Source organism: Antrostomus carolinensis, unplaced genomic scaffold, assembly GCF_000700745.2.
Source record: "Antrostomus carolinensis isolate BGI_N321 unplaced genomic scaffold, ASM70074v2 scaffold5537, whole genome shotgun sequence".
In the NCBI taxonomy this organism is placed as follows: Eukaryota; Metazoa; Chordata; class Aves; order Caprimulgiformes; family Caprimulgidae; genus Antrostomus; species Antrostomus carolinensis.
In genome coordinates this window covers 41,057-68,687 of record NW_010327912.1, presented here as the reverse complement: position 1 = coordinate 68,687, position 27,631 = coordinate 41,057, and the positions used below count along the sequence as shown (strand labels likewise).

The 27,631-nt window shown below is 36.2% G+C and overlaps 1 protein-coding gene across 1 annotated transcript in view; it reads left to right on the top strand.

The window, feature by feature from the left end:
* Nucleotides 1-27,631, top strand: part of LOC104528129 (semaphorin-5A) — a gene marked incomplete at its 3' end in the record, with an annotated part of 155,936 nt that overhangs the window by 101,701 nt on the left and 26,604 nt on the right. The window contains exons 8-10 of the mRNA XM_010172047.1: nt 541-676; nt 3,969-4,173; nt 23,741-23,948. Of these exons, the coding sequence (XP_010170349.1) occupies nt 541-676; nt 3,969-4,173; nt 23,741-23,948 (549 nt within the window). The remainder of the gene's footprint in view (nt 1-540; nt 677-3,968; nt 4,174-23,740; nt 23,949-27,631) is intronic.

Genomic DNA, 27,631 nt, shown 5'->3' with positions numbered 1-27,631 from the left:
GTGAAGTACGCAGTCCGAGTTGTTTTGTCTTGATGGATTTCTGAAACTTACATTCTTATTGCTGTACAACACCTCTTGGAAGACAGGATTTTTGTGGAGGTGTCTTACCCAGGATTGTCATAGGGTCTAGAGACATACTGTACATTGAAAATCCTTAGTTCTGTCGTGCTGCCATTGGTTGTATAGAAGAAATATTAATGAGCCCTGAGAATAATCTCATCCCGAGCTTTGTAACAAGAAGAAAGGTGTCCCTAATTTGTGTGATTAGCTTTGTGGTATTAGAACAGCAGCAGAAGGTAGGAAGTTCTGACTTTCTCCCACACCAGCTACTTGGCAAGACTGACAAAAATTTTAAATCTTATCTCTGTGCCTAAATCAGCACATCATATATCATTATCTTGAGATATCATCTCCTGGCTGATCATGTCTGCTTTGTTAGTTAATTGAAGGTTTGGAGGGTTATTGCCTTTTTAATTTATTTTTCAGCAAATGGGCTTCTTAATATTGTTACTTACATTAATGTTTATGCTTCTTTTGCAGGAACAGCATAGCAGCCTCAGCAGTTTGTGTTTTCAACCTCAGTGCTGTAACTCAGGCCTTTAATGGACCCTTCAAATACCAGGAAAACTCTCGCTCTGCTTGGCTTCCGTATCCCAATCCTAACCCAAATTTTCAGGTACAGGTACATGGGAGAAGGACAATCGTTTACATGAGGTTTTTTGTCGAAGTGCTGTGTGGTTCATAATAAGTCCAGTTTTGCAGTATGTTATAGTCCGAGACCTTAAAAAAAAATAAATAAATAAAAAAAAAAAAGCTTAAGAGGTCCCCTTATTTCCACATAATTAATTTTACCTTCCATAAAATAATTTGGCTTCAAAAGTAGATGTGCTTTGGAGGGTAGGAGAAAAAAAGGCTTAACTTCAATCTTCTATCAAGATGGAACACTGGCTGAAGTGTGGTCAAACTGCTATTGTCTTTTACATTGTATTTGTGCTATTAGAACCTGAAAAGGAACATTGTCTGACAGAAAAAAAGGAAGTGGAGAGAGGGAGCAAGAGAGAGGAAAGGAGGAGTGGTCAAAATTTTATATATTTTCCTGTGCAAGGTGGTCCATACTTCCTGAAGAGTCTGATTAAAATAATTTGTGAGGTGATGTGCCCCTCACTTGAACTTGTCAGAGGGTGTAATAATCTGCATCTGGCTGACAGCATAAAATTAATTAGTCCAAGGTGGGTCACTCAGTGGATCTTTCTACAAAAATAAAAGAGTATTTCAGGTAAGCACATACACATTGCTTTCTACTGCAACGTCACCACTCCTACTAGGACAACTTTAGTGCGTGTGATTCTAGCAAGGGAAATAGAAGGGAAAACAGCATCAATTTAGTGATTAACAACAATAGCTTTTCACCAAGATACTTGAGTATATTCACCTTTATCCACCTTTCACCCTTCCTTAATCTCAATGCAGTTTCATGAGTTCTGTACTGCTCCTATAACAGATTCCTTTATCTTCTTGTAAGAGTTGTGAGATCTTTGCAAGCATGAAACAGAAGCACCCATTGGGGATTATAGGTTACTTCCTGATTTATGCAAATGAAGGAAAAATAAGGCACAGTTTTCTCTGAATTACAGGCCAGAACTGTTACCTTTCCTAAATAGTATGTTCAGCATTAACTACAAGTGACAAGACACCATTTAAGTAAACCATATTGCAGAAGCAGACTATATTTGTATATAGCTTTTTATATATTGTAGAAATATTTGTATTGTCAAAATAGTGATAGTAACAGGGTCTAAGTGAGGCTAAATTCTTGAAGGAGAAAGCCTGAAGAAAGACTTATGTGTAAAATTATCATCTTCTTTCTGACTAGGTGAGCAAGTCCAATGAAAGTTATTAACATCTCCCTACAAACCTTATATTAATGTGTTGATAATTATTGTGAGAACACCCCATACAGAATGGTACATACAAAGATCACAGCCTGATGACTGTGTAAAAGCAGTTTTAAGTCTCTACTGCACTGTTGGTGCTCATCACTAAAGCCCAGTCAAGACTGCAGTGTTGAAAAAATTCTTGCTTGGATATTCTGGCTGATTTTAATATGACTGGTACTTCATCCAAATTACAAGAACAGTGGCAAGAGTTGTATCATACCTCATTGAGCAACAGCTTTGCAGGCCAGTGCTAGTGCTAAAAGTTATAACGTGGCCTTTTACAACTCAGTATTGAAGACAGTTGACATTAACTGATCTCTAGGTATCATTAGTGATGTTGAACTTCTTTTGCAGGTGCTATCTTTTAATCTGTTGAACTGTGTTGGATTTCTGGCTTCATAACTGCAGCAGTGATGTATAATAGAAACTAGTCTAGTGCTTAGAGCTAGGTGTAGCCATTTTTTTTTGTGAATTGATGGTGCTTTAGAGTATATACTTCATGTAGATGGGATATATTCATTGGCTGGGTCACTGGTTTCCTTCCCAGAAAGAAGGACTTTTCTTTTATAGAGTCCTTATAATAAAATATCAGAAGTTCTCTTTGCATAGTCTCATAAGTAGATTTATCCTCAGAGTATTCACCTACTCAGCAATAACAGACAGAAGTATGTGATTTGAAGGAAGACTACTGCTGTGTGGTGATAGTTATTTCAGACATTGTATTTCCAGGATTGGATTATATTAATGAAATATTTTCCAGATTAGAGTACTATTGGAGTCCCTGATTAGAGGAACACTATTTTTTTCCAGAGAGTGTTGCTTTTCTCTTCACACTGGAAAATGTCTATCGTAAGACCAAGGAGCATATGCATTTCAGTGTACTATGAGCGTTCCAGCTGGAATCTTTCCTGCTTGATAGATTCAGTGAAATTCTTCTTTGGCATGGTTTATTTCACTGGCCTAACATGCAGGGTGGTCACAGAGCAAGTCATTGTTTCCTGCCAGTTGCTTAACTGTCTTTCCTCATCATATGACCTCTCATCATGAAATTATTTATTTGAGTTTTTCTTAACATTTGTGGATTTGGAATAATCACTTAATTTCAGACTGAAAACATAGCAATCATGAAAGAATAACTGGGAGGGTTTTGCACATTGTATTATTTAGTTCATGCTGTAATTCATGGCATAGTTTATTATAGTAGAATAGAACAAAAAATATGACTATATATATATATTTGATAAATGTTGTGAAGTATTACTTTGCTTTTCTGATGCAATTATGCATGAGTAAACATGTGGATGTTTACATATTCACATGTGCTATGCATCTTTCTCTTTTGTGTCTTCAGTTAGTTCAGACTTAAACATAAAGATGCTAAAATTAACTGCCACTTTGTTTTGTTTACTTGTGTTTGAAATTTGTACATGCAAATAATGAATGCTTTCCTGTCAGGAAAAAGTACAGTTTTCAGATATAAAGTATGGTCAGTTCCAAAGCAAAAATGCCTTTACCATGGATAACACTTTATAGTTAGAGCACAGGGTCTGAAGAAGCTGCTAGAACCAAGCATAGTGTTTTCACCTGGGATTTCTGTCAGAGCCTGGCTGTGATAGAAAATGAGATTTCCTTTGAAAATTTGTTATGACTTTAGCACTGTGTCTGTGTAAATTATAAGGAATACTAGTCAGAAAATTCTGTGGTTTGTTGGATGGTAGTTTTTCTCCTTGCCCTGTGAACATAGGATATAGCAAAATATTCCAATAGCCCATCTGTGGTGGTCAGTCCGGTGCCCTTCCATGTTGTTTAGAGTTAGGGAGCCTCCTTAGTACTGCCTCAGGAAAGCAGAGCTTCCTCAATCACTATGTGGACAGTCTGGTCAGCACCAAAATGAGACCTGAAAATGCAATTCCACAGTGTCACTACAAGGTATACTCTTTTTTTTTATTTATTTTCTTGTGCTCTAAATCAGAGAGTAAATCTGCTGTTATCGTTGAAGCACATAGTAATATTACTTTTCTGTGTTTATAGTGTGGCACCATGGACCAGGGTTTGTATGTAAATTTGACTGAGAGGAATCTTCAAGATGCTCAAAAATTCTTCTTAATGCATGAGGTCGTTCAACCAGTTATTCCAGTTCCTTACTTCATGGAAGACAACAGCCGATTTTCCCATGTGGTTGTGGATGTTGTGCAGGGGAAGGACATGCTTTTCCATATCATCTATCTTGCCACAGGTATGAACTCTGCATTACTGTGACAACTGCAAAAGTTTATAAGGTCTATGAGTTTTAATGTTCTGTTGATCAGTTATGAAATATGTATAGTGCACCTTGAACAACAGCTTTTCCTCTTTGACAGCTTGAACTCTACTTCTGCCTTTTCTAAGTAGATGAATTCAGCAGTTTGCAATGTCTTTGTTTATATTATATTGTGAACTCAAATTTTGGTGTCTGTTTTCCTATTCTCCTTTGAAGATATGAAGCCTATATGCTCTTGAGGGAGCGAGTGGTTAGAAATCCTACAAACAGAACTTCACAAGTTTTTGTCTTTTATTCTTTTTATGTAGTTCAGAGTACAATCTCGCCCAAGATAAGATGGTTTAGATTCCTCTGAGATAGAAGTAACTTTAGAAATAGCAAATACAATTACTGCTATTGCTATTTCTGACTCTTCTGCTCACAAATATTTTATTACCTTTCCTTTTCATCTAATTTTTAAGTCATTCCTTATGCAGTTTTACACCCGCCTTATTATTTGCCCATTTATATGTGAGCATAGCAATGAAAGAAAAGTAATCCTCCACCTAAAATTGCCTTGATTAGAAATATTGCTTTCTCCTTGCAAAATTTCAAGCTTCTTAAAAATAACAAGGGTGTCAAAGAACTGTTTTTACAGAACTAGTATGTCCTTAGCTGAGACTGAAATACTAGGTTGGAGTAACATGTTTAGAGCCTCATGGCATAAAACTTAGGGTAGTTCTCAAATACTTAGTCCTGTGCACATTAGTAGGGCATAGCTCATTAAAGCAATGGTTTATTAATGTGCATAGTTTGTCTCACAGTGAGTAGGCACCAAATATGATAAATTTAGGGAATCTGTGGATCAACAAGAGGGAAAAAAAATCCTAATCCTATTTATTTGATCTTTCAATCAATGAAGTAAATTTCAAAGTTGTCATTGATTCAGTAGAAGCTGGATCAATCCTGTTAATGACTAAAATTATGATTTACTAACGAAAATTATATATTGTATAGCTTATCTTTTTCCAAAAGCCCAAGAAAAATATGCATTGTGATTCAATATGTGATTTAAATTTCCCTTGAAAGCATGATACCATTTTTTCAGAGAAGATTGCTTCTTTTGAGTCTGAAGAAATTTTATAGTAATTTGGTGCATTAGGGTGAGACAGTATTTCTTTGCATGTTATCCTTGTAGCTTTCTCATTGTACTTCTAGAAAGACAGGCAGTAATATAAAAGCTTTTAGTTAAAACTTCGCTTGGATTTGATCAGTTCTAGTCAAAACAGCCCACTGGTTGCTAAATTATAGCATTTTAAGTGAAATCTTGCCAATACTAAGTGCTATTTGTATTATAGAGGTCTCCTGACAGAAACTGAGTTACAGAAACATGTACTGAATTGTTTGCAATGAAGAGACTATCACTGCGTTGTGAGATATTTACATTATAATGGCAGCACTGAGAATGATATCATTTGTCATAATTCTGATTATCTTCAGTTTTCAGTTGCCCTTACTGTGTTACCTTTTACATTTGATTCAGTAAGTGAGGATCTAAAACTTTACATTTCATGATTCCTTGATAAATTGTGTTCAGTAAAGATTCTAGGTTCTTTTTTATGCATCTTTCTTGCTGCTAAAAGATATTGTTCCTGTACTCCTTTAAAATGTATACTTGCCTTTCACTCTTTCTTCTCTGTACCTCTGGTTTTGGTTATTCATGGAAGTAGAATACCACCTTATGTGTATGTTTGGGAGAGGTGGAAGAGTGGGGTTATGGTTACTACCAGACTGAGAAAGGTTCTTGTTTTTATATCTTTTCTGATTTAATTTACTTGCATTATTAAAAATGTTGGCAAATTAAATTTGAAATTAGCTTTTTGCCATAATGCTCAATCTTCAAAAAAAGCCAAAGGAACAATCTGGGGAACAGCAGCCTGTTCTGCATTCAGTCTGTGGGAAAATCAAGGAGCACACCTCTTTGGAGGACACTTCTGTGGGCACATGATGAAGAAAGTGATTTGGAACATTCAGCATGGATTTCCTGAGGGTGAATCAGACCTGACCAACCTGATTACTTTCTGTGGTAAAATGACTGCATTTGTGCATGAGGAGAGAGGAGTACCTCAAGTTTAGTGAGACTTTTGACACTGTCTCCCACAATATTCGTATGTCCGAATTAGGATGTATGGTCTGTATGAGTAGACAACTCAATACGTAAAACCTACTTAGATGTCCGGCTCAGAGGGTAGTTGTTAATGGGTTGTATACAAGTGGTAAGGGGTTGAGTACTGTCCTGTTCTAATCCATGACCTGGTGAAGGCAACAGAGTGCACTCTATCAAGTGTGCAGATGACACCAGACTGGGGTGTCAGTAGTTACACTGGAGGAGAGTGCTGCCATGCAAAGGACCTAGACATGCTGGAGGGATGGGGTAGCAAGAACCTTACGAAATTCAACACGTGCAAATATAAAGTCCCACATCTGAGAAAGACTAACTCTATGCAATGATTAAGACAGGAGACTGTCTAGGAAACAGCTCTGCTGAAAGGACTTGGGGACTTTGGTAGACAGCAAGCTGAACATGAGCCAAGAGCATGCCCTCACTGCAAAGAAGGCCAACAGCCTTGGGCTGTATGAACAGGACCATATCCAGTAGATCAAGGGAAGAAGTTATCCCCATATATTCAACATGATTTAGACCACATCCAGTTTTGTCCTCCCCACAATGCAAGAAGGATATTGCAAATTCAGTGGAGGGCCACCTTCTGTTGGAGACTGGAACACCATGCCCTAGGAGGAGAAGCTGAGGGAACTGGCCTTGTTCATCCTAGAGGAGAGAAGGCTTTGGGAGGGGGTAGTATCAGCCTACAGACACCTACAGGGAGTTTAAATGGAGAAAGGAGACAGGCTTTTCACAGTGATGCATGACAGGAAAACAAGAGACAACAGGCAGAGAGTTTCAGACTGGATATAATGAAAAACTTTTTCACTATGAGGACAGTCAATTGGTGGATCAGATTTCACAGAGGGGTTGTGCAGTCTCCGTCCTTGGAGGTTTTCAAGACCAGACTGCAACACAATCAGTGTTATGGCTAGCTTTGAGCAGAAGGTTGGACTTGAGACCTCTTTGTGTCCCTTCCAACCTAAATTATCCTCTGTCTATTGTATGCCGGTACAATTTGCAAATTGGTTGGCTAAATTACGTTTTAACTCAACACTGTGATAATAGATGTCATTGTACTTTCTGCTGCCAAAGTAAAAGTGCATTCAATTCTAATGCAAGTACCATCAGTAAGCAATTTTTGTCTAGTGGTGTAAAGCAGAACGGATCCAACCCATGATATGTGAGATATACTCTGCATAACTTTTGTAGTTATAATTCATGACAGCATTCTTACAAAAATTGTCTTTTAAAATGCACAAAGCTGATTCAGTGGAAAGATAGGCATATAGATTGGACTGAATACAAATGAATGCTCTGCTGTTACTCAAACCAAAAATCCCATTCTTTGAAGCAGATGGACAGCAGTTAAAATTCTCTCTTCTCTCCCCCCCTCTCACATTCACTTACCTATCCACCCTGCTATTAGAATACAAGTAATACAGACGAGAATAACCTGATGGTATAAAAGTGTAATCTAATTTCATTAAACCTTAAATAGATACAATATTACTTGAGGAGAGACTGGGAGTAAGCAAACAAATGCATTAATCTGCTGTGTCAACAGTCTTCATTTCCTAAACCTTTGCCAAATCATCATTCTGCTAGGAGATTCTGATATGCTGGGATTTAACAGCTACTGCTCATATCAAAAATATACTTTAGTACTTTGGAAACACATCTTAATCTTTCACTGCACTGACTTTAAACACAAAATGAAGGAATATATCAGTTCCTGCACATTTTGTGTTGCTTAGAGCTAGCACAGTGCTGCTGGCTTTAGGCAGGCAGAAATCAATTTTTTTTTCATACATTTGCCTTTAGAAGTGTTATAACAGATAGTAAATCTCCACAAATTTAACATTTTTCTCATTAAGCCCTGATGCTGGAGATTATCAGGGGCTCTGTGTAACCCAATGTAGTTGAAGATGTCCCTGCTCACTGCAGGGGGGTTGAACTAGATGATGTTTAAAGCTCCCTTCCAACCTGAACCATTCTATGATTATACAAAACTAGTCCTAACCTCATGAAGAGATTTGTAAATATGCATGAAACTCAGTTTGGAAATGCTATCAAAACAGTTTGTATTTCTCCTGTTTGTCTTACTAGATGGGAATAAATTGATGCAAAATAGTGCATGAATTGATTCCTCTGTGATTTTTGATACCATTCTATCTTCTTCCTTTTGTTTTTACAATCAGTACACCATGTTTTTTGCTAGGGAGCAGCCCAAAGTCTTAACAAGAAAAAAAGTTGTGTGTGTGTTTTTTGCTAAAAAATCTACAGGTTCTGATCAAAGTGTGCAACTTTCACAGTTTAATGTGCATGGTATCATAATATATGTAGTACGTGTGAAGTTACCAACCTTAGAATTATAAGCAAAAATATATGCTTATATGCATTTCATATATGATGAAAAAGGCAACAAAGCTTAAATTGACTGCATTTTTTCCAATTTTGGTGCTATTTCTGACTGTATTATCTCAAGTGTGTTGAGGTTATTGGAAGTAAATTGTAGGCAGTTTTTGTAGAAAGGAGCTATAGACTTTTCGTCTCAGTTTGAGAAGCACCTTTTTTAGTCTAGAAACTGCAATATAAATGCAATAATAATAATAATAATAATAATAATGATCAAAGTAGTTGTAATTTGAGTCACAAGTCAAGTGTGAAAGTGGTCTGTTTGTATGTATGAATACTTTATAGTTCGAAACGAGAGAAACAAAGAAATCAGTGTGCAGATGGATAATGGGGCATATGCACTGCGGCAGGCAGTCTTCACCTTTTGAAACTATTTATCTTCTGTTGTAACAGAAAACACAGTTGCTTTGTTTCTTATGCCTTTCATTGGCAAAGGTATAGTGAGCTTTTACACAGTTGTAAAGTACCCCTGCAACAGTTTTAAAACTACTTCTTATCCTTCTGAGCTTATGCAATGTCATTTTAAGAGGCTTGAAAGCAAGGACAGTCATCAATTCCTCTGCTGTCTCAAACTGGTGCATATTGGAAGACAGCAGTCCTAACAGCAACATGATGATCTTGAACATTTGTTTAAAAAAAATCAAGCACTAAACCATAAAAATAATAACCTTATTCTCTGCTCATTTTGCAGTGACCACTACCTCTGATAAAGGAAAATCCTAACTGAATGAATACTTTGTTTATATTATTAATCTTCCCAGGAAACGTTTTGCTGCAAAGTTTAAAAAAACATTTAAAAGATCACATGCTTTTTTCTTCAAGACTCTAATGCTCACTTTGGGGTTTATGCTAATGTTACTAGGAATACATATTCCTGCTAGAATATTTACATTATTTTCCATGTAGAATATTTTTAAAGACAAAGAAGGATAGTGTAAACCATAGCTGTTTTACTATGTAATTTAAACAAAGAAATGTTGATTTGCCACTGCCTTGTGTATTGTGTTATCTGAAGTGGGCAAAGTGGCTTTAAAATGTTACCAAATGAGAATGGTCATGTCTAAAGTCCAGACTACAAAGTTATAAATGATACTATAGGGCTCCAGAGAATCAAAACCAGCATTTAAAATGTCCAGGAATACTGATTTCCCTTGTCTTTATCACTGTGTATGGAGATAAATCATTCTGCCAGCTCCAGCTGAAGAGTGCTAAAGAGTTTTCTTAATAAATAGATGGCTCTAACTAGAGCTGGTTAAATTTTTCATTTACAGCAATTTATATGTGAGAATTGTAGCCTGTTCACAGATTACTCACTATTTATTTGTAGTCATTTTTTGTTATTATAATCAACCCATAAATAGGTCATGATTTGGATTAGTTTGGTGCTGATATTTGCTCATATAATTTGTTCGTATTTTAGATAGCACGTTCATGAATTGTCTGTTGCAAGTAGATGGCATTTGTATTCTGTTCTTTTGTGGGACAAATTTAAGTAGGAGGAGCCCTTATTTTCTGTTCACAAATTATCATTATGTCTTTATAATTGCCCAGTTCTACTGGATAAGGCAGTAGTAAATGTCCAATGAACATACGGTGTGTGCACTTCTGTGCCACCACTGGAAGCTGGAATTGCTGCAAGAAGCAGCTACTGGCTGAGAAACAGCTGGCTCTGCTTGCATGGAAGCGAGACTAACATGTAGGCCAGGGAGGGAAAGATTGTGAAGAGCTGGAGACAAAGTCTCAACCTTCCATTAAAAAGAGAGAAGCTCCTCTTTATCACAGTGATGCTGAGCTTTCAAATCCTGTTTGACTACTTTATAAACTTAGAATGGTGAAATAGAATTTCCTTCTTCCTTTCTAGTTTTTTGGGGACTATCACCTCTTCTTCCTTGCAGGGAAACTAGACCTGATAACCCCTACATTCATTATTAGATAATTCTAATGCACAGAATGTGAAACTATAAGTGAAACAGGTATCTTAAATCACATGCAGTGTTGTCTTCAAAGCTATGTTATCTATTAGCATCTAAGCCCATATTCAAATCTCTTATTTTGCCCCTGGTAGCATGCAGTGCCAGTCAACAGGCTTGATCCTAATTTTAAAAACAGCTATTGGAATTAGTCTTATATTGGGGAAATGTTTGACCTCTGAACCAACTATGTAACTCTTGCATGAGTACACAGTGTTCAGGACTACCTGAGAGAGGTGGAGAAGAAGTCTTACCTTTGAAGTGACTCAGCGATATCAGAGCTTTTCAGAAAGGCTTAAGTTACCTGGCACGTTGCTGAGCATTGTGAACATCTTTAGAATATTCTGCAAGGCCTTTTACTTTTAAAAAGCCTTTCATTTAAGGTGGACATGCATAAGAGTGACTCAACGAACACCTGCAAACCAAAGAAAGTTAAATAGTTAAATAGTTAAATAATAGTTAAATAGTTAAATAATGGGGAGAAAAAAAAAGTCCAAACCCTACATTAAACTCATCTTTGATGCTAAAAAAAAAAAAAAAATTATTGGGTCATATGTATGATATGTGTGAGCTGTCAGTAAAGCAATCATTAAATAGAATATTCTACTAAACTCCTGTTTTTGTTAGCATTTATGAGCTTCTCCATTCTTCAGCCTTTTTCCCAGTAAACCTCAATAAATCCAAATGTTTACACCTAAGCAAATGCAAGCAGTGCCACTACTAATCAGTGGGGGTTTTCACCAGTAGTATTTGTGGATTTTTTTCCCTTGTGTTTACCTCTCTCTGATCACAGGACATGGCAGTTCTTCGTAAGCTAAATAATTTCTCAATAAAGATATGCCTTATTTACTTTCTTCTGTGACTTGTAAGAGTCATCAAAATGTGAAGATGTGTTCTTCTAAATACTGTGGCCTTTGTTTGAAGAGTCCTATAACCTGCAGGCAGATTCACAAAAAGATAGATTAGGTTCCATATGCATTTTACTGTATCAGGTTACTGGGTAAGAGTCATAATATTTGGACCAGAGACTCACTTGTCTACAGACTGATCTAGTTTTTATTTTTCTTTTTCTTTCTTATCCCATGAATTCTGGAAATTTGGTTCTACTGCACACCTTCAAGAGGAACAGGCGTGACCACAACCAACATAGTGATTAGATCACTTGCATAGGAAATAAGAGCTGATTTTTAACTAACAAGCTGTGTGAGATTTCCTGGTTATTGCCAGATGTCCTGACTCCTAAACCGTTATATAAAGAATATGATGTAGTACAATAATATGTATTATATACTATGGCTGTTACTGCTTTAATGTCCTAGAGCAGCAAGATTAACATCTTCTGGTAAGAGAATTTTATGTCTCTAATCCCAACTTTGCTTCTGTTGCTTGTCTATTTACTAATTTACTTTAGATTAGAAAGAAATCAGCATCATTCTTTCCTTCTATATTTCTGAACAAAAGTTGTGCTTTATGCTAGAATTGCTGCTGAAGTTCCATGCACATCATACTGGATTTGTACTGGATATATCCACTGGATTTGGCTCATCTAGGGACTGAGGCATGGGGGCACATACTGTAAAAAATGCAAATAAGGTTGAGTAGAGGATTGTCCCTGAGATATTCTAGTCAGCCAAGTTTGTGATACTTCTGGATCTATACAGTACTCAGCTGTCTTTTTGACACTTCCAAATGAAAATAGCCACATATGACTCAGTTAAGAAATCAGGCAAGGTTTATTGTGGGTTATTATCTGAGAAGTAGTTTACTCCACTTGTGCATGTAAGTGCTTCTTTGATCTGGGCACTGGAAAATTTATTCACTGGAAAACACTATCGTATTCATAGCATGCATTAGGTAGTACAAGGTATTTATTATTGTGGTGGCACGAAGGAAGGCAATAAAAAAATAATAGGAGCAGTAAGCACTCCCTGTCCAGTCAGATCCAATCAGAGTTAATACATCTCAACTTTGGGAGACTGGCAGGGATCCAGAGGCTGTATTCGATAGTAATTTTATCCTTTGTGGCATTCTTCACTGCTGCTCTGTGTCAGGTAGCAAGACTTAAATCATAAGAACCATTTCATCTTGTGATTAATATCTATGTTTATTATTTACTTTACTACTTTAGTTAGAGGTTATACGTTTCCTTAGAGGTGCTCATCTTCACTATCTGAGAAATCCAGTCCTAGCTACTGATTAAACATTTTAGAAGGTCTTTCCAAAATTGGAATATTTTATCTTCCTGAGAAGACATTTCTGGGAAATTAATACAGACTTATTTGTTTGTTTCATCGTGAATTGTCTTACCCAGCAGCAACCTTTCAGTTTTATTTCTTTATCTTTTCAAAATCCAAAATATTAAAATTATGCATCTCTTGACAGGTATAATGTTTCCCGTTCCAAACCATAAGAATTCTTGTGCCTTTTTTGCCTCAGGGCTTGAAGTTTTGTGTGTGTATGTGTGATTTTTAGTACACTAAAAGCTGAATGTTGCCAACAAGAGTGACTGTAATTACAATATATTGCCAAGTGGGCATTCACTAGAATAGGTGTTATTCACATGCAGCTCTTGATGCTGGATCTGTTTAGTTATCATCTAACTCTCCTTAGGGAGTAAAATTTTTTCATGGTTGGGAATAAAAAAGTGTTACCGGTCACACTCTTGTCATCTACCTGTATCTAAACTGCAACCTAATTTGTCCTCATTTATGTCTGGAAGTACAAACTAGATAGCTCACTTTAAATACAACCTTAAGTACAGCCCTAAATGTTTGATACTTCTGAAGACATCTATTGGACTTCTTGGTAAAGGTAGTCTCATAGCACGAGCTCACAGGTTAGTGTGCTTATTGGCAGGATCTGTTTGATTCAAATACAGTATCTGTGATCAAAAGCAATAAATATGTACAATTTGTTTTGGCTGCAGGTTTGATGCACCAACATGGTCTTGATATTCTATTTCATTTTGAATCTGACACTGTTGAAGTGCATTCCTTTCCTGAGCTGGAAAAATATGCCTTTTTACATGCCAAGTTACTTCAGTCTGATGCAAGACAAAATACTGTTATACTGGCTGCCTTTGAGGGTGCTGGCTTCATTTGTCATGATCCTTGTAAATATTTTTTATTACTGAGTAACTTCACAGACAGAATTTGGGTAAATTAAATACCAGTTCAAAATAAAATTAGCGCTTGTTAAGATGGAGAACTTTGTACTTGATGTTGTCATGAATCATGCCTTGGTCTGTATTACTGAAATTTCCTGATACCTCCAAAAGGACAAAAAAGAGAAAAACTGTGAGGTATTAGAGCCAAACTTGAAATTTTTATCAGTCACCTCTTTGCCAAGTCCTGAGAAGCAACTTTCTGTTCCCTAACTCATTAAAGCCTCATCTAAAGATTTTATGCTGTAGTTTTAACCATATCCTCTCTGCTTGAACAGCATTTCTTAAAACAATGGTAGTATCTGAAGTATTGTGTGTTTGAAGTCTCACATTTTAATATAACTTTCTGAAGGGGATGTAAACAGTGATACTTGGTATGGGGACATGCTCAAGTAGCCGTGCCTTGAGCAAATCTTCCATGAGATTATCCACTGTTAACACAGCAACATGAGAAAGGTCAGTCTATCAATGCTGTGATCTGGATGGTAGCAACACTCATATTGGGTATGTAGAGCTGAGGTTTAATTCCTCTTAAACTCCAGGATTCAAAGCCATCTCTTCCACTTCCTTGGTGAATGTTTGATCCAAGAGAGAAGGGGCTACTCTGGATGGGAAGGAGCCCTCCCCAGTCGACTCACTGACAGTGTTTTAATCTGCATGCAGAGCACACAGTTCATCTGGCCTGCAGATGCAGGAGCACAGCAGCTCACAAGCCAAGGTAGAGAATTCAGCTAGAGAGATGATGCCTTGCTCCCTGCTGAAAGGACTATTAAAATATTTTTCCAATGCCTTTTTAATTAAGCAGTAAATTCCCTGAAATTCCCTAAGGACATGGAAGGCACCTATTGCTTCCAGGGCATAAAATCACATCAGAAAAATCACATTCATTATTTTTCTTGGCTGCAGCTGAGACATTTCTGTCTTTAGTTCAGCTGCCTCCTATACATTGAGGGAGACTAAGGTAACTGCCTGTCACTGTTTTTGAATTTGTTAGCAAATCAAGTCAGTGTGCAAAAAAACAGCAAAACAAAAGAACTTTAAAATCTTCAGCAGGGAAAGGTACCTGTTTAAGTATCCATACTAAGATATTGTTACAGTTACATGAAAAAGTTTTACAAAAAGTGAAGTTTCAAGTTTTCATTTATTTCACTTTAAATGGTATTACTGTTTTGAATACCAATTTCATACATGAAGTCTTAAGAGAGAGAAAACTGGCATTGAACCCAGATCTCACAAGTCTCCAAATTGATTCATAAGAGCAACTTACATATTAGGTTGGTTTTTTTTTTATTATTGAAAACTAATTAAATGAGATTGCAAATAAAAGATCGTTAAAAGATACCACTTCATAAAGTCTTAAAATAACTAATACTTTGCATCATATAAATAAAAGTAATGTACCACAGATTGAAATGTTAACAAGTGGGTTTTTATTGCCTATAATCCGTTAAGAAACTGTAACTGCTATAGCTTTTGCTTGTAGGTATTCTAAAGAGACATGTTACTTCTGAATAAGTTGAGTGAATAAACTGTTATAGATAGATACATCTCTAAATCAGACAAAATTTTATGAACTTGTATCTTATCTCTCTCAGTCACATCTTTGGCAAGCTGAAAATCTCTTATAAGATTGAAAATAGAAGTAGTAAATAAAGGTGTGCCAACGAGCATGATTAATGAAAAATACATACACTTTGAGGTTGCTTTTGTTTCTTTTGTCAGGCAGGAAGAAACATCTGGTTTAGATCTACAGAGGGTAAAAGTTTGCTACTACTGTATATGTGTGTCAATCTAACAAGCTGAGAAAAAGGGGTGATTTAGTTTGATTTTCTTTGTGAAGGAAATAGACCTAATTGATGTGGAGGCTGAGACACACAATTCAGCACGTGTTCTGTTATTTAATATGGGTTTTTGCTTAAACTTCTAGAAAAGACCAAGGGGAAAGCAGAAAAAAGATTTCAGTTTTAGGAGTTATTAGCTTCAAGTTTTTAGACATAGTCTTTCAAAAAAGGCATGCTGCTTTGGTTTAGCTGCTAGTTACTTTTCATTTTAGTCTCAAATAAATCTGAATTTCCCTTTAGAACTTGAATTCTCTATTTGAAAGATTTTTTAATGAGTCTGACTGGAGCTGGATTTAAATTCCAACTCGAGGCATGAAATGGCCACTGAGGGATGGTACACAAATTGCACTATTTTCTAAAATATATACCTTTTAAATGTTAAAATTCTTTGCTTTTATATGACTGAGGATTCCTAGAATATTGTAACTCTCTAGAAACAGCAGAAATATATAATCAACCTCTGAAATCCAAAGGCCTTTGAAGTTGGGCATGGGGAGAGAATGATTTGGTTTGAAATCTGGAATCATACAGCACCTCCCCCCTATTTTTCTTTCAGGAGTAGACCTAGAACTAGAAAGGACCTATTTTTAATTTGTTTCACAAGGGGCCAAAAACTCCAAGGCCAAACATGTTCACTATTTTGGGCTAAAGTCTCACATGAATAAGCTGCAAGATTTCTCAAGCCCCAGAATGTAGCCTTTTTTTTTTTTCTTTTTTTTTTTCATCTAACATCTCTTGTTCTACTTATACAGTCCAATTTCTTAAGAAACATTGATGATGCTGTAATGATTCAGCGAAAATGTAGCTCACTTGGTAGATTATGTATGGTGTTCAGTCTTGCAACTATAAAAAACAACTAGGTAATCTAAGAACTTCAGTTAGGGCAGGCTCACTTCTTGGTGGTTTGTGTATGTTTTCTGCAGGTGGCAGAAACAGATTAGTATTTTATTTTTGTTCCAGATTTTCAGTGATATTAATACGAGCTTTTATAGTTCCCATTTTCTCACATGGATTACTCTTGCTTCAGATAATTAACTTACTGAAATTTAATGAAATGTCCATGAGCAATGACTTGTGAGTTTTCCAGATTGCTTCCATACTATTTTCTCCGATGCATCCTACAAAGGGGTAAGAAAAACTAAGATACCTGAATAAAGGAGAGCTTAAGCTTTTGTCTTTCCTGTGACATGGCATAGAGGGTAACCAACATTTTGTTTAGCCTATTTAGTGTTTAAAAATAAGTCTCCATATTGATAGGGCAGAACAATTTAGAACATATCGTGGGGAAAAGCAACAAAATTCTTTTTTGTATTTCCAGCTAAAATATTTGTTAGAAACTTTTGTTATACAGTTACATGATTGCATTGTGATGTGATTTATATCTATATTTCTGTTAATGTCCACCATTGTCTTGTTATCATCGTGATGATAATGAGCTGTAATAGCAAGGCAATCACAGTAGTTTACTGTTGAAATTCTTCATGGGCTTATCACAGTTTTTATTCTCTATCAAGGCTGAAAAACAGAATGTGTTCAGATTTTTAACCTCCATTTTTGACTGAAACTTTTATTGCACCATGAAATATACTAAAAGTAAAGAAAAAGAACAAATAAAGTAGCACACTGATGAGATTGTTCAAACAGTGGCTTAATTTCAAATGGAAAAGCAAACTGGGAACATGTAAAACAGCTCTGAAAATAAAAATTTAAAAAATATGTGCCTCGTTAAAGCATCAGAATTCCATATTCATTTTGAAGTTCACTTTTTTCCAAAGAAGTAATGAAAATACTTTTAAAAATATGAAAGTATTTAAAGTAAAACTCTGTAAATTAAGGTGGGAATTTAAAAATCAGTCTCTCTCTCTCTCTTTTTCTGTATCATGGTAGTAATACTACATTTACCCGTAATATATTTTTTGGTTTTAAAGCAGAAAGGTTGAAACTCACTTGTACTTTATGGTGTATTGTGATTAAAATGTTATTCCTGTAAATCAAGCATAAATACATATCTCAGAAACTTGGAGGTAAATGATAAACTAAGTTACAGAGAATGGTTATATTATCTTATCTTCTAAATACACCCTTGCTTTAAACAAAATTGTACTCCGCTCCCATATGGGAAAACAGATTATAGCAAAGGCTTTAATTATCCATATTCTGCTGATGATTTAACTAATTTAAAAGTTATTTTTAGGAAGGGCAAAAAAGAGCAGGATTTCAGTCCTCTTATATTCTGTGTACTATGTGCATCTTTTTTGATGTTACACAGATTGCTAAATCATAAGTCCTGGGCTTTCCCTTTCTAGGCTCAACCAGCTGCTGCATTAGCTGTTCCTGTGATTTTTTTTCTGTGTTCAGCACACTTAAGCCCTTATGCAACCTAGTACTTTCTATCATTGGAATAATTTTTTGCTTTTAAACCAAAAGCATGTTTTACTTTGTGGTATGGCTTTCTTTCAGTTCCCATGGTGGAGGAAAGCAAATATTTCAAAAATTCATGATACATTTCAGTCATTTGCAGTGACAGGATGTCTGTCAATCCCCTTGCACTTTCTTTGATTTTGTACTCTTATATGTTCTGTACATCAATTTTATGTTTAATATTTTAATTTATTCTTCTGAAAGACCTCTGCCTTGAAGACAACCCTAATACCCTATTATTTCTGTTTCTATGGTGTTTAATACAAATGTTATATGATTAATGTAAACACTGTTTATAAACACATATGGGTAATATTTGCAAGAAATTTAACATTAACAGATTTTTTTCTTTAATTTCAATAGTCAATACTGTCTGAAAGCTTTTATTTTCCCAGTGGAAATACAGTTTCTGTACAATAAATAATATGCAAAACCAGTGTGTAATAGACAAAGCCAAAATAGTTAATTAATGTAATTTTTCAAAATCTATTCCAAATTTCACTCCTTGAAAACATGTGTAATTTGTATCCAATTCATCTACTCTTTAAAATGTATTCTACCAAATATCCATCTATTAATTTCAAACTTTTTTTTAAAAACAAAAAACCATGATTATTTTGTTGACAGATTTTAAGGGTGTCAATGAGTCTGTTTTCATGTATTTAAATGTTCATAGAGTAGTGTATTTCATGCACAGGTGGTACTTTATTCAAGTTCAATTACAAATGTTGCTTGAAATACTGAATATAGCTTTAGCTTCCATTTTCTGTGTCTTGCATTGACTGTCCCTTTCCTCCATATTGACCACATTGTTTCATCTAATTAAGACATCTTACTTTCCAAACAATATTTTGTAAAATAGGCCCTTATTTACATTGACTGTTCCTACTTTATAATTTGCAGTGGATTTTGCTGATCCTTGAGGTTTTTCTTGGTATATGTGAGGAGATTTTCAGATCTGTAAAGGCACCTTGTGCTCAGAGAGTGCAGGAATACTTGTAAAGTCATAAGTATAGGCATACAACTGGCCTGAGGGTATATTTGAGACCATTACAAGTGTCTTTTGCTAACAACTCATACAGTTTAGAAGTCACCAATTACTTTTTTTGCAACATTACTTCAAGATGGTACCAAACGTTTCTCCTCTGAAAAATGTTGACTTGGATTCTGTGTTCTGTGTTCTGGTGCTGGTTCAGACCAACCCTCTCTCCAAGGTACTATGCTAAACTGCAGTAAAATGAAGATTAAATTACTGTCTCATTTTGGATGATTTGTTAAAGATGTTTTTGCTTGAAGAATGCAGCAACAATTTGTAAATGTAATAGCTTGTATAAATATTTATTCTTCTCCATAGCAAGAAGTTGCTGCAGCTTCTTTCAGTTTTCTTATTTCTGTTAGGAAACTTAAGAAATTACAGGTTTATTAGTTTGTTGCGTCTGCTATTTGTTTTGTGTGTTCATTTTCTGTTTTTCTTTGCAGGTGTCACCACAGATGTTATAGTGATTTCAAACACACTCTTGCAGTGTTCTCCATTCCTGGCTATGCTTTATAACATTTAAATCTTAAACTTTACTTTCCAGTTTTAGAGATCATCTTTTGATTTTGTCCCATTATAATTTTGTTCATTGCAGACTCTATTGCCTCAAAGCTTGTTGTCTACAACTCCATCTCAGGTCTTCCATTCAGTTCTTCATAGTCTTCTACGCATTACATAGTAATATTTCAACTAGAATTTTTCTTTCTTCTTCATCTTCATGCACAGTGATTAGATTTCTAATGTTCAGTTTCTGGTTTTGCAGATCTCTAGAAGTATTGCAGTACAAGTTAACAAAGCACGTAATTTACTCATTCTGGCCAATGTAATTATCTTTTACTACTCCTGTATATACATGGTCATCCTTAAACCAAGGATGTCAAGTGTCTGGATCTATTCCAGAATGCCTTGCTTATGCTCAGGATGTGAAGCTACCATTCATTCAAATTCTTAAATGGCTATTGAACTCAACCTTGACATTTGTGATGAAATTGGAGCTTTCTCTGTGTCCATGGCAATAAAGTTACATCCATTAGGAAGGTTTCTGTTTACTCTTCCTAGCTATTTCTTGGCAGAAGTGGACAGTTAATTTGATTATAAAGTAAATATTCACTTGAAAGATTTTGACAGATTTTTTAAACTTCTATGTCCTAGAGCTGCATTTAAGACTCATTTCTTTCCCTGTTTCTGTCTTTATTTTGTTTTACAACTGTAGTGTGAAAATGGCTAAATACACAACACTTTTGAGGATGGGACTTTAGGAAATATGCAATTTTTGCTGGAGGCTGGATGCATAATGTTGCACGTATTGTAGTAGAGTTGGAAACACTGGAGCAAAGCACCTGGCTTTTGAAAGTGCTATCGCAATGGCTATGCTTTTCCACTGTTAGGAAGCCTGGTATAGCCAGTATTACATGCTAGTATAGTTTGAGGAGGTTGATAGCTACATACCCTTGCTGTGTACCATAGTCTGATGAACATAGCTGCCAATTCAATCTGTGTGTCTCAAAGTTGCAGAATAAAAAGAGATCCTCACCCTAGTTTGGGCTCCTAGGTGGTCCAGGTGAAATCAGTGTCATAGTCAAGAGGAATTAAAAGCAGAGAAGGCAGGTTATAGAAGGTCAGAAGTAGGAAAGTTTACTGAGGCAGAGGTAGATCTCAGTTAACATTTTATTCATTTTTACTGAACTTGCATATGACCCACATTGCTGCTGTGAAGAGTAATGTTTCTTCCTGATAATCTGTGGGTTCTCTGGCACTGCTTCTTCACTTGAAGCCCAGTCATTTATGACTTTCGAATTTCTGTATGAATGCTGATCCTCTTAGACAACAAATGGGAAAAGAACGGTTTGGGAGATACTGGAAGAAAGCAAAAGGAAATAGGAGGAATGGAGACTGTATGCCAAGATAAGAAGGTAGAACAAGAGCAATGACAGCTGTCCTGAGGAAGGCATTAGTGCTGCAGTTCTCAAAGTGAGAATATTTTATTTAGTTCTAGGGTGGTATGCTACTGTAACCATATTCTCAAGGTCATAAACCTGAACGTAAAAAAAATCGTAATTCTACCCTCTCCAAGAAACACAAAATATTTGGTTTTGATCATATTCTGTTGTCCAAAGCTGCACTTCTAAAATAAATATGTATGTAGGCATGGGGGAAGGAGGCCTCCTTTTTTTTCTTCTCTTTTATCTTGGAAGAGGTGACAGGAAGTGACTCTGTAGATTCCAGATCCAGCACACTAGCAGGAAGAACTATTAGTCTGTGCAAGAAGCGTGCTGAATACGTACCTGATTTTTGTCTTGTGCAGGAGAAAGATCGCAAGCCAAATGCAATGTATCATGAATCATGCTGAATCTGCTGGCTACCATTTAGACGAGTGATAGAGTTGTACTGGCTGGTCTGTAAAGTGATACCAATTCATTTACATGTGTAAAATGATCTAACTGTTTCTTTTCTTCCTCTTAGTACATTTTTCCAGCTTCTGTGCTCCAAAAATAATTTGTTTTTTTACCTCAGTGACTAACACAGCTATTGATTTTTTTCTTCTTCTAAGAAGATGACTTGCTGTAATTATAGTTGAGATTTTGCATCCCACAATCACCAGTGGAAACATTGCTTGTTACATTCTTTAGTTGAGCTGTTTATCACTTAATTGTGAGACAAAACTGGCTCTTGGCAAAGATTTAAATAATTTTTTGAATATAACTCCACTTTAGGTTATTTGTAAAAAAAGTGACAGTCAAATTAGAAATTTTTTAATATCAAAAAGGTTAAATTTTAAGGAAAGAATTTTTCTAACAAATACTCTTACATACAGTAAATCCTGGCAAGCTTGTTTATACCAAGAAAGGAGGAAAATGTAAACAGTTATATGAAGTTATTATATTGAGAACTGAGAGGTCAGTCAGAAGACATTAACATGCAGATATGATCTGTTACACTCAAAATCTTGTTATGGACAAAGGGGAATGCACTTTATATACTGAGCTAAGAATTTATGGTTCATCTAATTAGCTTTAACTGTCTAATAAAATTAAGTCCATATTACCTAATTATTAATGTTTTGGTCATAATAAGTTTATAATCTTATACATAAGCTTCCTACTAACTCCTCTGGTTATTTGATGTTATGCCCCCTCTTCCAGCACTTCTCCAGGTCTTAAGATTGACTATTCAGTCTTCTTCAGGAAGGAGAAGACTTTAACAGTAATTAGCATCTTGGGTTCTCCACCTCCTCTTCAGTTTTGGAGTCTGCTTAAGGCTATTTTTTTTGTATTTTCTTAAGGTTGCTTACTTGCTGCTCCTCACCACTTCCCAGGCAAAGTCTGGGAGCCACACACTGCCCTGCCCCAGCCCCGTTACCCTGGAGGGGCTGTTTGTCCCTCAGTGACTATGTAGGGCTGCCAGCTCCTGCCCTGGGTGCTCCCAGAGCAAACCAATGCAGGGAGTCCACAGGCACGTGGGCACCAGGCAATTGTTGCCACAGCTAAAACCAGCTCCCACCAAGACAGGGACAGATATACCTTGAGACTCTGCACTGCCAGCTCCCCACCAAGCCTCTGGCCTTGTGCTAGTGATGTCAAAAACCATATTTACTGGACTACAGAACAGAGTATCCCAAACATTTGTCTTGCAATTGTTACCGACTCACAAGAGATGTTACAGTCTTTCGAGACTTCACGTGAGTAAGAACTGATCTCAGTGTGTTTGCAGTGTTGGATCTTTAATATTTATTATTGCTGGCACATAGAAGATTGCATAATGCAGTTTTTGGTCAGACAGCTACCTAAAATATTTATTAGTGTGAGAATGTGATCCTTTGTGTTCAGAACAAATGTTCTTTGATATTTTTAAATAATTGAACAACTTTTCTTGAGTGAATCAGAAATCTCATCAGTTGTCTAACACTGGTTTGTGATGCTTAACTGTCTTTGCTTAGAAATCAGTAAGAATAGAAGTGAGGAGCAAATGCTAAAAGATAGGATTTTTCAGAGTTCAAAATCCAGATAAGTAAGAAGAGATGCAGCTTCGTTTTATTATTATATTCACCTAGACTCAATTAAAACCTGCAGATATTCATGCATATATGCTTTATTAGATGAATGTGATACATATCTAAACCCCATAGTTTTTAATGTGTAGAATTTTAAAACACGCTGGGGCAATGATGGACTTTATTGCTTTTTAAACTGCTTTAAACATAGTAAAGTGTTGTACAATCTGATAAACTGAAATCAGTAACTGTGAATGTGCATTTATAATAGTCAGACTTTGAAAGCTTTTTTTCTAGTGACTATTGCTGTGAAGTCTGTTCTGCACTAATGAAATTATTTTTTACTGTATTACATCACATAAGGAAACTTTAATGGCTGTTATCAAGTTCTTTTCACTGCACTGTAAGCAATTTAGGAAACTCCAGTCAAAGTACTCCCACATTCTGAGGCTTCATTGAAAACATCTGGCATGGGATGAAGATTTGCTCACTGAATGACCCTGAGTAGGTAGAATTGTTAGTATGATTTTTGGTAACTCATTTTCCTCTTGCCTTTGCAGACTATGGCACTATTAAGAAAGTACTTGCCCCAATGAACCAGACTTCAAGCAGCTGCTTGCTTGAGGAAATCGAACTCCTGCCGAAAAGTCAGCAAGAGCCCATCAGGAGCCTTCAGATCCTGCACAGCCAGAGTGTCCTTTATGTGGGCCTTCAGGAACATGTGATTAAGGTCCCCCTGAAGAGATGCCTCTTTTACAAAACATACAGGTATGAAGAATCAGCTAGTTTGATTTAATTGGAAAAAAATGCTTGCAGGGGCTTGCAGAAAAATAGGAAGGAAAAATGACTGTAAGTAGGATTCAAAATTAATTACCTCTCTCAGCAATGACTTTCTATGTACACTGTTTATCAGAAGACTTCTTGGACTAACTTGTTAGCACTAAATGAGACTCTTAAGGATTTATATTGATATTTAAGTGTCATTATGCAAATTGTGGATTGTGAAATGAAACAATAAGAAATGGCTTATATAGAAAACAGATATCTGATAATGTGCAATGTATCTGCTGGCTTAAACTTGGACAAATTCAAATTGTTTTTTTTGGGGGGTTTAAGCTGCATTATAGCTGAGTAAACAATATCTGTGGGTTCAGAAAGAAAACTGGATTGCATGAACTGAGAGTTAAGACTAGTTGGAAGAGTGGCTATTTATTTAAAGGTAGTGCTGGATCAGGAAGCCATAATAAATGTAAATATTCTACTAGGTGAAATCAAACAAGGAAAATCACTTGCAGATGATCACTTGGGTTTAGACTGTATTATGGTAGTTAAGGAATTTAAAGTTCAGCATACAATTTTTTTCTATAGGTTGTCTAAAAGTACTTCTGAGTGGTAAAACATATGCTATTAGAGATTATTAATTTCATCTAATTAGTTATATCTTCCCTTTGATGTAAGCGTGGTTCCAGTAATTCAGTACAATTGTTCTGGTTTATGACAGACAGACTCTGAACCAGCGTGATGAGTTTTTTGAGAACTGTGACAGATGAACTTGTTTTTGTTTAGCTTGCTTTGCTTTCAACTTATTTAATATATGTTCATTTGAAAAGCTGGGCTGTTAATGGAGGGAGAAAGGCTGCCAGTTGCCTTTCTTGGCTGCTACATTCAGGATCACAGAGATGTTACTTGTGCAGCAGACAGAGAGATTATACCTCCTGTGAAAGGCAGTGACCATTTGCAGGTGGAGATGTTTCTGGCTGTCAAAGGGACCATACACATAGTCACAGCAGGGAGGTGACCACAGGACACAGATGTAGAGCTATGGCTTGGAAACAGTGGAAGGACTTTTCCAAGGCACTTGGGTCTACATGGGGATTGGTGCTATGCAGGAGGCCAGTGAAAGGCTACTGGGCTGAGGACAAGACTGGAGGAAAAGCTGTGCCCTCGAAAACTGAAGTATACCAGAGAAGGAGAGTATTCTCCTTATTACAGTTCTTTACCAGCCCTTTTTTTAAATGTTGTGTTATGTCGCATATTTTAGGCATTTGTATCCATGTGTATATATCTGAAGAAAGAAAAAAATCTAATGATATATTATTATGCTTTTCTCTTTGCTTGAATATGACATGATTATACCATTGTGGTTATATTAGAGATTGAACATGTTTCCCTAAGCAGATATGTTTATTTCAGAAAAGGAAATCAGACTGTTATCATGTGTTTTCATAGGGACTGTGTACCCATGATGGCAGTCATAAGCACAGTAATACAGGTGTCCCATATTTAAACCAAGGCTGCACTCCACTTCAGACATTTCAAGGCTGGAGCCCTATTATGTTGTTTGTAAGATGTGAACTCTGAAATCTAGAGGTGAGATTTACACCTGCTTAGCTGGTACCTGTTTGGAGGTCCCACAAGGTACCTGTGCTTCTGTCAGGACAATTCCCAAGGCACATCAGTGCTATCTTGGCTGCAGGGCTCAAACATGCTTCTGCCATTGCAGGGCAGGGCTGTTTTCTTAAATCATAGACCCCATGCATGGCTGTAGGCTAGGCATTCCTCTCCCTGTTTGACAGGATTTTAAGAGCTTGCTTTTTTTAATTTAAAAAAAAAAAAAAAAAGCTGTTCCCATTTTACTGCGTAGAGCAGTAGTTAAATGGCTCAAATCCTGCTCAAATGATAATTTATTCCTCTGCCCAGAGGTATGTGAAGTCTCAACTTCCACTAGAATGACTTACTTAAAAGGAGATAAAATTATTCCTCATGGGCTTTTCCAGTCATATCTTTCATAGCTGTGTGACTTTCCTTGTAATAATTAAATGTCTGTTGCACCAAAAGGGTTTCCATCTATGCTTTCTTCTTGGTTAAAGTGTTCACCAGCATTTCTAGCTCTGTTTTGTGAGACAGGAGAGGATTTACAGATGTGATCTAGATTAAATAAGGCATCTCCTTATCAATTGTCATTAGGAACTCGGGTAGTCTGGAAAATGTAGGCATAATCTTTCTCTCACCTATCACTTACTTTTGGCTTGACTATTTTTTCCTAGCTTATGCCAGATTTCAAGCATTTTTAGTTCTGTACAGGCAGAGAGAGTGTAGATACCTTACTTGTGGCTATAAATTTAACTAGTTAATGGAACATCTGAAATTCAGGCACTACGTTGGTGGGTGCTTTAATATGCACATTCTTGTTATATGTTGCCAACTATTATTTCTATCCTATAGCAATGGGTAAATAGAGTAATGGGAAAACCTTACCTACGGTAATACCTTGGGGCATTGTGGTTCTTTTTTGGGATTATTTTAATTTTATCTCTTCATGTTTATCATACTTAGGGCTGTATAACTATGTCAAGGCTATATTCTGAGCCTCCATCAATAAAAAAAAGCCAAAAGGCTGAAGATATACTAGCTCATCTGCTCTGTATCTTTGTGTCAATGACAGAGTGCTCACCATCAAATATTTTCTAATCATTTTCTTTAAGTTTATTGCAAAGCTTTCAGACAATGCAACTTTATTCCCTCTGTTGAGCAGACTGTTCCACAAGCTAATATCTCAATGTCAAGATAATTTTGAGATTGTCTATTTTTAAAAAAAATTCATTATTCTTTGTTTTATCTTCACGTACTAGCCTCTAAAGTATGTGGTTATTGCTTTTATTTTTTAGTTTATTATGTCTCCTTAATTATCACTCTGATATGTTGTACATATTTAGCTAATTCATATTTCCTTGTGAATCTGTTCCTCCAACACTTTGCTGTGTTGAAGTCCTCTGTGACATGGTGTTGCCTCTGACAGACATTCCCTCTGATTTAGGACAGTCCTGTTCTGCACTAGCTCAAGGCTCCACTCCCACAAACAGTCCCACAAAAAAATCAAAGGCCCATGAAAATATTGTTTTACATTTGGAGGCTAAATTTGATTTTTTTTCTATTTTTTTTTTTGTATTGTAAAGTGGAGCTTGCTGCACTTTTACTGTGACAGCAGATCATAGCACAGGCAGCGCCTGCTGTCAAGCCTATTGCTCAGCATTTTCCATTATGCCATGATGCTTTCGTTGTTTCTGAATTGCCCGTGCTAGTTATTTAGATTGACAGTTTTGGTTGGTTTTTGGTTTTATTTGGGTTTTTTTTTTTTTTGAGGGGGGGGTTGCAGTTAGTGGGAGGGTCTCCCACATACTTCTGCCAATGTATGAATAGTTTTGAACATTCTGTCATAATCCTGCTGTTTTCAGGAGTCAGCTAGGGAAAAATATTTTGGGATATGTGAGTTCTTACAAACAGTTCTCCAAAAAACCCTGGCATCTTCGTGCACCAGGAGAAAGCGGCAGAGCAATTACCTTAGCTCAACTCTCCTTGGGGAAAATCGTTAAGATTTGACCAGGCTGTTATCAGCTAGGTATAACAATTCACATACATTTATCAAACTTTTACAGAAGAACATCAACATT